This window comes from Geotrypetes seraphini, chromosome 1, assembly GCF_902459505.1.
Source record: "Geotrypetes seraphini chromosome 1, aGeoSer1.1, whole genome shotgun sequence".
In the NCBI taxonomy this organism is placed as follows: Eukaryota; Metazoa; Chordata; class Amphibia; order Gymnophiona; family Dermophiidae; genus Geotrypetes; species Geotrypetes seraphini.
In genome coordinates, this window is record NC_047084.1 from 285664830 (window position 1) to 285677137 (window position 12308).

Below are 12308 nucleotides of genomic sequence, written 5' to 3' on the forward strand. Positions count from 1 at the left end.
ATACGATGAAATTAGTGATTTTCACATTCATAGACAGCTTCCCAATGCACTCTCATACCATTGGGGCACATAAAACTGACAGCTGGAACATATAAAATTTACCTTTTTTTGTTGTTTAGCATTTTCTAGTATTTTAAACTGTTTTAAAGGTAATTTTGTTATTCTAGGAGGGCATTCCCTCCTTTCTCAAATGGCATGCTTTGTTTTAATTTTTGAAGTCACCATAAAAACTTTATTGCTCTTCTCTTTAGATAAGTGGAGAGGCATAATCGAAAGGGACGTCTAAGTCAGTTTACGTCCATCTCGCAAGTCGTCCAAAGAAAAATACAAATTTTTTTTCGTTTTGAAAATCGTCTAATTATACGTCCTGTAGATCTTATCGTCCAAGTCGCTAAATCGTCCATCTTTATACCTCATTTTTGTTCAACTTTCCGTCCAAAAAGCCTAAACAAGCCCTATTGGACGTGGGAGGGGTCTGCAAAGTGATGGCCTGCATACCCAGACATGCCACCTAAATAGTGGGGTACCTTACAGGGCACTGCTGTAAACTTCACAAAAAGGGTGCCATGTCTTCTCCTCACTACAGCTCCCTTATAGGTCATGGTAAGCCCCCCAAACCAACTCCAGAATCTCCTAGACCCACTTATCTACCACCCCAATAGCCCTTATGGCTGCAGGAGCCACTTATATGCCAGTAAAAAAGGGTTTTGGGAGTGTATAGGGCAGTGCACATGTTTAAGTATCCATGCAGTGATTACAGGGGCTTATGGGCATGAGTCCTCCTCTCTATAGGTCCCTAACCCACCCCCAAGACGACTCAAACTGCCTCTGTGCTGGACGACTAGGCTTTCCTATGCCGTCATACCTTTTTTTAATCTCCTCGTACCTTTTTAAAACAACCCCCCTGTACTTTAAAAAAAAACAACAAAAAACTACCCTCCGTACCTTTTTAAAACACCCCCCCCCCGTCATACCTTTTTAAATGCCTCTTATAGCCTGGTGGTCCAGTGCTATAGCAGCCAGCAGGAGCGAGCTTTCCGTGCTCCTGCCTGGGCCCACGCCGCTTTAAGAATGGCTGCCATCAGTTATCGCGAGTCCTGTAAGAACTGACGGCAGCCATTCAGAAAGTGGTACGGGCCCATGCAGGAGAACGGAAAGCTCGCTCCTGTTGGCCGATACACCACTGGACCACCAAGCTATAAGGGGCATTTAAAAAGGTAAGACAGGGAGGAGGGACAGGGTGCAGAGCCTGGCAAGGAGTTTTGGGTTGGGTGCAGAGCCTGGAAGAGAGTGAGGGGTGCTGGGTGGAGAGCCTGGTATATATTAGTACACAATTTGGTTCAGAATGGTTTTTTTTCTTGTTTTCCTCCTCTACATCTAGGGTGCGTCTTATGGTCAGGTGCGTCTTACAGCGTGAAAAATACGGTAATTAATAAGTAGAACAATGTTAACTAATTTAATACATCACCATTAAATATACATTTTTTTTTAACAGTGTGGATGAGTTAACAGGTTCTGGGCCAGCAGGGAAACCTTTTATAATTAGTGGGCACATCATGCCCGTCATCATATCACATACCCTTCCCCCACCCCCACTTTTAAGTTAGTAATTTAAGGCACCACCAGTGTGTTCTATGTATAAAGAAATCCCCCCCTCATTTGACAAATTCTTCTGTGAGGGAGTGAAGTCTGGAGTCTCTACATCAGTGTTTCCCAAGTCGGTACTAAAGCATCCTCTTGTAAGTCAGATTTTCAAGATATCCACAATGAATATGCATGAGATATTTACATACACTGCTTCCACTGCATGTCCACTGCATGTAAATTTCTTCCATGCATATTCATAGTGAATATCCTGAAAATTAGACTAGCAGGACCAATTCTGGAAACGCTGTTCAACATGATTGGACAGAATCTCAATATAAATAGGCTGGATTCTGTATAGGAAGTCCAGTCTCAGAAGCTGCCTAAGCGGCTTTTGAGAATCGCACATAGGCATCCTGTAAGATTCTCTAACCGGTGTCCATGTCACATGCGCCGGTTAGAGAATCGAGTTGCTGCTGAGCTTATCGAGGCTAGGGATTTCCCTGCCGCGATATGTTTAGCAGCAACCCTTTCCACCCATCCCTCCCCACAAAGACTACTGCCAGGAGGGATGTCCAAACACCCCACACCCAAACATCACGGGCAGAATGGATGCCCAGGGGAAAAGGGGGAGGATTAGCTATTATCTTAAGAGAGCCCTTCAAGTCTTCTATCCTAGCTTCAAATTTCTCAGCGGACCTTGAAATCCTTTCTTGTAAACTTTGGTCTGATCAGTTAGAAGATGGCTTAATAATTACCCTATTTTACATTCCCCTAAGAAATGTCCCACAGCTAAGGACAATTTCTACGAATTTCTCCTTACAAACTCAATAACAGGCCCCTATAACCTATTGACCAGTGATCTAAATATCCACCTAGAGCAGACAGAGCAGGGTAACTCCAAAGATTTGCTATCCTTCATTTCCTCACTAGACTTCATTGTGCCGGCCCCTGAAAAGACCCATCAAAAAGGCCATCAGTTAGATCTAGTATCCTTTTCCTCCAAAGAACTAGTCAATCACAAGATCCACTGGAAGCAAGCTACCTGGTCGGATTCTTTATGGTCCAACCACCGATTATGCAATTTCCAAATTAGCTAGCTAGTAAGACACTCACCAAACAAACCCAAGAAGAAAAAAAAAGGAATAATAAAATGGTAGCTAGCAGAGGCTTGGTGAACCCAGCAGAATTCTGGTCACATTATGACATAACTTCTAGCCCAGATTCAGACTCCTTCTCGGTGGATTCTTGGACTAACATGAGTACTCAGATTCTAAACAAAATGGCCCCCATTAAACCAAGAAAAGTGAGAAATAAGAATTTGGAAGGCTGGTACGATGCCGAGCTAAGAAACGTGAAACGAGAGTTAAAACTCGAAAGACTATAGTTGAAATCAGGAGATAATGAAGGGAGATCGAATTGGAGACTAAAACTAAAAGAATACAAGAAACTAATAATTGAGAAACGCACTAATTTTTACGCCCAAAAAATAGGTTCACCAAACACCAATAGTAGAAACCTCTTCGAATTAGTTAGCAATCTTTATGATACTCGGACCTTCTCCAGTTCCACCTTAGATTCCCCACCATCTGCAAACACTTTGGCCAAATTTTTTAAGAACAAAATAAATACTAACGGTCTCCGCAACCAACCACTAGTCCTACCCAGTTGCTCAACACAAAGATGGACCTAGAGTAGACATGTCCTGGAATAACTTCATTATTCCTTCCTGGCAACAATTCTGCAAAACTTACATGAAATACGCTGATTCCTATTGCAGATTAGACTGCTGCCCACCAAACAAGCTATATTACTGGCTTTCCTCTCTATTGCAGACCGGTACATTTCCCGAGGATCTAGGCCAGATTTTGATCACACCAATTGTAAAAAATCCTAAAGCAGATATCTAATTACAGACCCATTGCGAGCACTCCCTTATTTGTAAAGCTGATGGAAGGTTTGGTCAATCAGGACTTAGTAATGTATTTAGACAAATTCAGCATAATACACGACAACCAATCAGGCTTTCGATTGGGGTTCAGTACCGAAACTGTCATTGCTTCATTACTAGATTTCCTCCATAGCCTTTTCAGTCAAGGTAAAAGTGCTCTAGTTCTGCAATTAGACTTAAGCAGTGCCTTCGAACTGGTCGATCATGCCATTCTGATTGAGTGTTTGATGTCAATTGGTCTTTCAGGTAATGTATTAAAATGGTTTCAGGGCTTTTTGACTAAACAATCGTATCAAGTCTACAGTGATAATAAACAATCCAATAGCTGGGTAAACTCTTGCGGAGTGCCGCAGGGCTCCCCCCTTTCCCCAACATTGTTTAACATTTACCTCGCCTCACTGGGGAACTTACTGCAAAGCTTAAAAGTCAAATTTTACATCTATGCAGACGACATCACTATAGTCATCCCCCTTACATCCCTGTTGTCTGAAACAAAGAATCACCTGTCATTTATTTTTTAATCAGATCGGATTATGGATGACCGAATTCAAACTAAAACTCAACTCGGACAAAACCAAATTTTTCTTAGAAAGCCCAAATGACAAAATTAAAGACTCAACAATTCTTGTGAACGGTCAAGCCTTCCCTACTGAAGATTCCATAAAAATTCTGGGAGTGACCTTGGACCGACATCTTACCCTAAATGTACACACGTACTTTTTGGTTAGGAAATGCTTCTCGATCTTATGGAAACTCAGAACATATTTCAACGCAGTATCATTCCGCTTATTGGTTCAATCTTCCATTCTAAGCACACTTGACTACTGCAACATCATTTATTTGGGTACCTTCAAAAAAAACCTACACAGACTCCGAATCATTCAAAATTCAGCAGTTCGACTGATTTTTGGGTTGAGAAAATGGGAACACATCAGTCCCTACTATTAAAACCTTCACTGGCTGCCCTTGGAAGCACGAGTTTTGTTTAAATTTTTTTGCCTTTGCTATATATCAATTTTTGGCCTGGCCCCTATGTATCTGGTTTCTCAATCTAATCTGGACAGTTCCATTAGGTCCACACGCAGAATTAATTTGTTCTCCTTTCCATCGTTAAAGGACTGCCACTACAAAAGATTCCTGGACAGAACTCTTGCTTCCCAGGCAGGTAAATGGAACGACTGGATGGCTAACATCATCAACCATTCCTCATCTTACCTCAATTTTAGAAAATCAATAAAAACGAATTTGGTTAACCGATTGTAACCTATGAATCTAGTATATCACGCCTCCCAACCTGTACCTTATTTTCGATGACTTTGCATTGTAACTTCTTCGACTTTGTATTGTAACTACTTCAATGACTTTGTATTGTAACTACTTCGCTGATTGTCCAGCGCCTCTTGTTGTAAACCGTCTCGAACTTTGGCGGTATATAAAAATAAAATTATTATTATTAAACAGGTGGCCTTGACCTCTGCTACTATACTAGTGAAATACTGCCTCCTACACTCCAGAATACAAATGAACAGTGCCGATGCTTTAATACAGCATGAACTTGCACTTTAGAAAGAAAATATCTGTGACCCACTTTTGGCTGATGCAAGAATTGGGCAATCTTAGCCTCCCAGGTGCAGAATGCGTTGAAAAACTTCCAGAATGACATTAAAAAAACCACATTCTTATGGTTTTCCTAACCATAACATACAGGACACACCCAATCATCTATGTAATATTCAGCAACATTGCCTTTATCAAAAAGATACAAAAAAGGTATCGACTGTGTCAAGAAAGTTCTCTCTCTTGTAAACTCCTCTGAACTTCTCTCTCCTTATCTCATCAGTTCATCTATTACAGTGGTTCCCAAACCTGTCCTGGAGGACCCCCAGGCCAGTCGGGTTTTCAAGATAGCCCTAATGAATATGCATGACAGAGATTTGCATATAATGAAGATGCCAGGAATGCAGATCTGCTCCATGCATATTCATTAGGGCTATCTTGAAAACCCGACTGGCTTGGGGGTCCTCCAGGATAGGTTTGGGAACCACTGATCTATTAGAACACACTTCAGAGCATGCCTGGCCAGTCCCTTGTACAGACAAGCCTGAAGCTGCCAACTGTGGAAGAAGAAACATGCTGTTGTGTTGATCTTTAAGTTTGCATTTTCTTATTTTCAGAAACATACATGCTATTTCTTTTGATGTGCGGAGTCATATGACCAACTACTTATAAAACTTGGTGACTAAATCAGTTTCTGTGATTACTATTCCATCTCATATTTCTTTTCTTTCTTTTTTTTTTAAAGATGACACAAAATACAGGATAATAGAGAAAATTACAGTGAAATAATTTTTTTAAAATAATAATAATAATAACTTTATTTTTGTATACCGCAATACCATAACAGTTCAGAGCGGTTAACAGAGTAAGAGACTGTACATAGACAGCGATGTTACAACAAGACAGTCAGCTTAACTTAGCAAGTCGGGAGTAGTCAGGATATTCAGAGGCATATCGGAGATACAAGGCAGGGAGGGAGTCAGAGAAATTTATCAAAGAGATAGGTTTTGATTTATTTCCTGAAAGTTTGGTAGGAGGGTGAATTAGAAATGAGAGTGGTTAGACATTTATTCCATTTGCCTTCTTGGAATGCCAGAGATCTATCAAGGAATCTCTTGTAGACACAGCCCTTTAGGGACGGGAAGGCAAACAGGTGGGCATTACGTGTGCGGTTGGGGCCTCAACGTTCAAAGTGATCTGACAGGTAGATTGGAGACGAGCCTGTTAAGGTTTTGAAGCAGAGGCAAGCAAATTTGAAGATAATCCTTACCTCCATCGTCAGCCAGTGCAGTTTTTTGTAATAAAGGCTTACATGATCTGATTTTTTTGAGATCGTAAATGAGGCGAACAGCAGCATTCTGAACGATTCTTAGGCGTTTGATGGTTTTTTTTTTAAAGGATCCCAGGTATATAATATTGCAGTAATCTAATAAGAACTATTTTGGACACAAGTTCTAACATAATTTGACAAAGAAATTAAATATCTTACCTTGTGAACACTGCTCCAAGAATTTGGGGAAAAGAAACCTAAGAATAAAACAAGAACATGTCTGAAAATTAAGAGATTGATATTCAAAATGATTTATGCATTTAGCTTCAGAGTTAGCCTCATAATTCTTGTTTTAAAGAGTTTGAACCAGCATAACTACAGACAGAATGAACAGGAGCCATTTTAGCAGTGCAGGTTTAACTTAATCAGATGGCAGTGGTATTCAACATTGTCTATTCATTTAAGTATGACCGTAATGTGAGGCAACTTAAATATTACCACACTATATTTGGAACAACAGCATTAGGATTGTTTAAGGGCTCCTTTTACAAAGCCGTGCTAAATTGTCGTGCGCGCTAGCCGCTACTGCCCCCTTTTGAGCAGGCGGTAGATTGTCAGCTAGTGCACGCTAATCCGGTGTGTGCGCTAAAACTGCTAGTGCGGCTTTGTAAAAGGAGACCTAAGTTGCAGTAAGGGCCAATTACTGTGACTTAAAACCCTAATGCTGCTTGTTGAATTCTCCCCCTCGGGTATTTATCCTCTAGACATGGTGGCATTTCACATTCACCTATTGGTATATATTGCTGTCAGCTGTTTCCCTCATAGTGGTCTTTGTCATAAAGCGTATGGGGACAGACAAAGATCTCAGTATGTGTACTTGGATGTAGAGCAGAGATACTATAGAGGCATTTAAAAACCTCCATGGCATAAAGGGACCAGAGGCAATTCTTTCAACTGAAAAGCAAGAACTAAAATGAGGGGGGCATAGGATGAAGGTGAAAAAGTATAGACTCAGGAGAAATCTTAGGAAATAGTTAGGGAAGGGTTGGTGGATGCACAGAATGGCCTTCCAGTAGAGGTGGTAGAGACAAAGACTAATTTAAATTCAAGGATCTCTACGAGAGAGGAATAGATAGTAGGGATGGCCAGACTGAATTGGCGTTAAAGTCTTTATCAACTGTTTTTCTCAACATTTAATTTAACCACCACATATTTAGCAGTTCTAAAGAGGTCAGTTGAAAATGTAGCATAAGAATAATACAATACAAATAAAACTTACAATCCACAATTTACTCAAACAGGCCTAGTGCATATCACAAAAGGGATCTACTAGACATTTCTAGTATCTACAATACAATGTGAATATCAACTATTGATCACTGGCCTACATCTTAAGACATTTTTATTTAGAAAGTGCTTTCAATTGTCTCTAAAAGTCATATAATCACTTTGTGGCCCTTTTACAAAGTCGCAGTAAAAAGTTGCCTTAGCACGCCCTTACAGCTTTTAGAATCTTTTTCCTATTTTAATTTGAATTTATTTTGTAATATATTATTTTCTTTGCATTTTACTTTCCTATTGATTATGGAGTTTTCTTTTTTTGTTTAGGACTATGTAAACCACTATGATGATGTATCGAATAGCGGTTTATAAATACTAATAAACATAAACAATAAGGGCTCAAGTGCTAATCAGTAAATGTGCAGCAATGTGGCTGCGCTGATGAGTGCAGGTGTGCCCACTCTCCACCAACCAGACCCCCCCAAAATTTTTTTTTAGTGCGTGGGTAGCACATGCATATCAGTATTTTGCTGCAGGAACACTTTGGGGCTCTGCAATAAGCCCTTTTAAGATGTGAAAAGTATGCATTAGTGTTTACTGTAGCTTAGTAAAAGGACCCCTTTGTGATCTAATTTCAAATAAAACAATCCAAGCTAATGAAATATTAGGCTCTTACTTTCAGTAATCTTTCTGCAATATTGTTACATACAACAGCAAACAAATTTGAGTGATTTCAAGAAAATGTTGAAAAAACAACTTTGTAGAATGAAATATTGAACCTGAATTAATATGTGCTTAGGAAAGGCACTGGTAGGCTGTTTGTGACTTTATGTGGCATGATTTTTTTTGTGATGTTTTACGATGGTTGATATTGTTGTTATGTATGTGGTGTTGATTATGTTTGTACCTTGTTGTTACCCACCTTGGGAAAGGCAGGATATAAATCAATGAACTATAAACAATACCCATTCATACAAATGCAATAATTCATATATGTGTGAGTATTTCTACTGTACCTGTGTTCCATGTAGCAGCTAAGAGGATCTATACAAGAAGTGACTGCACCAATGACGAAAGAAGATTTAACAGTGAGATCTGGGTGGGTCTGTAGTGCCTGTACAACATCAATGACATCTGTATATCTGAAAGAAGAAAAAAAAGAGAAGATGTGTGAAATAATTATTAAATGCAAAAATTTTGGCAGCAGCCAATCACTGTGACTGAAGAAAATGCTTGCTCAAGCAATGAGAAGCTGTAAAAACAATACATGCCGGCAAATTCCACCTGCCTATACCTCACAATCATGTGAGCCAGAGAAAAAGTAATACATGAGTTTGATGAACTTAGATCAATCATATCAAGAGTTACATGTTTGAAGGGTACAGAAATATTTCACTCTTCCTGGAGATGGAAGGCTAGTCTCTAGATTCATTAGTTATATGGTATTTATTAATACAGAATTAATTCACTACTATGTCTTGTAAATATTATTTTTAAATAAGTTATCAATTAAGACTCACACAATAGAAATAGACTAATTTTCCATCAGCAAAAGGTGGATTTTAGAAGTTAGCCAGTTAAACTTGGCCAGTTAAAAATTAACCCATCTCCAATAAGCAAAACTTTTATTAGTTAAAATAAAGATGGCTTTGACACGCAGCTCCTGATTGGTGAGGTGCGACTTTAGCACAGGAAGAGGCGGTCGGAGCATACTGCGAGTGATTTCCTTCACTTGCCGGCTCTCCGCCTGCCCTCTCCTGCCCGGTCATTCGCGGTCGGAAAACACAGAAAGTACATGCTTCGTATTGGGAACTGTTTGTGCGAATTTGTGTGTGTAGGGGTGGGGGTGTATCTGCAGGATATCTAAAGATAAGTGCTTTCTACTATACCAGATAGTATTGTATTGTTTAAAACTTTTAAACTATGGATTTCACAATATTTTTTCTGAAAGTGACTATGAAAGAGTATGTTAAATAAGTTTTTGCTGCCATTAAACACTGATAAGTGACTGGAAAGTAAAATATAAAAACAGGAAGGTTTTTCAGCCCGTATTGATCACTAGTCAACAAGAAAAAAGTTTTTCTTTGCTACTGAGAACTTAAGAAGTGTTCTTAGTTAACTAATGATGCTGATTTCAGATCTGTAATTGAAATTCAGCTGGCACGTCAGGTTTCTGAGATACACGTAACTGATTTTTTAGACAGTTTGCCATATTGGCACAATATTGCGAGTATGAACTGTGTCCCACCAAACTTGTATTAAGGAGTTTACTCTGAAAACAAATACGAAGACAATAAGGAGACATGTTAGAGCATATACAGTATTTACGCCTCTTAACTCACACAAAGTGATGTCAGCATGTTCAGAAATGTTTGAGACACTTGCTTTTATGCTTGTACTGTACATGTCTCTCTTTGAAAGAACCAATAGTCTCCCATCATACTGCCTTAAAAGATTCCATTGCTTCAGTCTTGAACCCAACAATTCTGCTTTCTCCTTTGACAGTGACAAGTCTCTAACCAGATTATTAAGATCTTCTTGAATTAGCAGGTGAGGTTGTTTTTCATCCACTTCAGGTTCATACAACTCCTCCACAGCAGCAGAGGCACATTCTTCATCTGAATATTCGGCACATTGTACTGCAGATGTGGAAGGAGGAATTGGAACTGGATTCTCAGAGTCATGAGGAACAGGTTTAATTGCTGACGGGCAATCAGGATTCACAATTTTTGATTTATTCCTCTTTGTGAATCCAGCAATTTTTGTCATGCAAAAATAACAGTCTGAGTGATGACGCCATACCATGGGTACAGCGAAAGGCATCTTCTTCCGTTTCCCATTAAGTCATTGTGTTAATCCGGAATAGCAAACAGTGTAGCACACGAGGTGCCCATGCTTTATCTTGGTCACCAACTTTACAGCCAAAATAATACTTGTATGCACTTTCAATTCTGCTGGACAGATTCTTTCACTGATCTTGTGCAGTAAATTGTCCGCAGACATAACAGAAATTATCAGGATAGTTAACATAACCTCATCTGTTCATAATAATTATAATATCTTAGACAAAAACAAACAAAATATAAAAATTTACAGGTAGAAAAAGCAGCACAATCACTTTTTAGAATAAACTTTCAAATTACTGGTATATAATAATAAAAATAATAATAATAATTTTCTTATATACCGCCATACCGAAAAAGTTCTAGGTGGTTCACAACAAGGTGAGCTAATACAAATTAGAATAATGGACTTAAAAACAGATAAAGACAGAAAGCATTTACAATATAATGCAGAAAATACCGGCATGGCAGGGAAAGAAGTAATACATAACAGATAAAATATGTGATCGATGAGCTGTCCTAAAATGCAATATTGTGTTACAGAAACAGTAAAATACTGACGCTTCACGGTAGTATTATGACGAAAATGATATAAACACAAACTGATGCATAATTTAAAAATAGGATGTGATAGACGAAAACTGTTTTCAGATTTAGAGTCAGCACGTGGGCCTTGTTAAGGTACAGGTGATAGAACTCGAGTAGCAAAATGTTGGTTGACCAGTATAAGGGGAGAGTTGAAAAATGTTCTCAACCCCGAGTCTGAGAAGTTTCCTACCCTACTAAAGAGATTTCAGAATGTGAAAAAGATGTTAACAGCAAGTAGATATTATTAGATATATAGGAATAAAATTAACTTAGAAACTGGTACAATTAATGTTTATTATTATTGATGTTTGAAACTACAAATAAACAAGTGGTTTATGCTTGATTTCAGGAATTATTTGTGTTTTCTTTAAAATATCTTACCTATTAAAATGTTTAATCTTCTTGCAGCCCTAATAATAACCAGAAAAAAACCACATCCAAACCTCTTTTGAATGATGAGGCAATTCACAAGGACAAACTCCAATTTCTAAATAATTTATCAAAAAGAAAACATTTTCAGAGAACAAACATCTTGCTAATAGCAAAGCCAAAAATAAAATGAAGATTTGTGAGTTATCTGCACAGAAAGCGCCACACATTCTCTGAAATACCTTTCAATTATTTCTGAACTGTGACAGAGCTATTTATATTGGGGCCATAGGATGACATCATTCACTACTGCAGCTGATTCATAATGACTTTCAACAGAGTAACATTTTTTTTTTTTCAATTAAATGATGACAGAAAATTGAGCCCTTGTAATCATCTTTTATTCTTTAAAATAGTTTCTGAATCTTACCCTTCTAGAACAACAAGAAGTCTCATTTTCTTTCTGGTATAGACAGACTGACGGGCACTGCGGTTCTGCTGCACATCAAGAACACTAGAGAGGTAACACTGAAAATGTGTAATGCTGAAAAATTCTGAAGTGTCTGGAGTCTGTCGATATACCATCCACCTATAAAAATAAGTACAACCATTGAAAGTAATACTACAGAAAAATACATAATAAAACTGATATAGCACAACAAAGGTTATATTAAAGATCAAAAGTTGTACTAAATTAATTTTATTGTACAGTAAAACCTTGGATTGCAAGTACCTTGGTTTGCAAGCATTTTGCAAGACATACAAAACATTTTATTAAATGTTAACTTGATATACAAGCAACGTCTTGCAATACAAGTACATACAGTATACACACATCACAATTGAGCCGATGGTTCGTCTCTAC

At 38.4% G+C, this 12308-nt stretch overlaps 1 protein-coding gene across 2 annotated transcripts in view; it reads right to left on the reverse strand.

Moving 5' to 3' along the window:
• C1H20orf194 (chromosome 1 C20orf194 homolog) overlaps positions 1-12308 on the reverse strand; it is a 308395-nt gene that overhangs the window by 37551 nt on the left and 258536 nt on the right. For both annotated transcript variants that reach the window (XM_033953173.1, XM_033953162.1), the window contains exons 27-29: positions 11874-12032; positions 8660-8785; positions 6582-6619 (exon numbers count right to left, since the gene is read on the reverse strand). In XM_033953173.1, coding sequence (XP_033809064.1) covers positions 6582-6619; positions 8660-8785; positions 11874-12032 — 323 coding nt within the window. The remainder of the gene's footprint in view (positions 1-6581; positions 6620-8659; positions 8786-11873; positions 12033-12308) is intronic.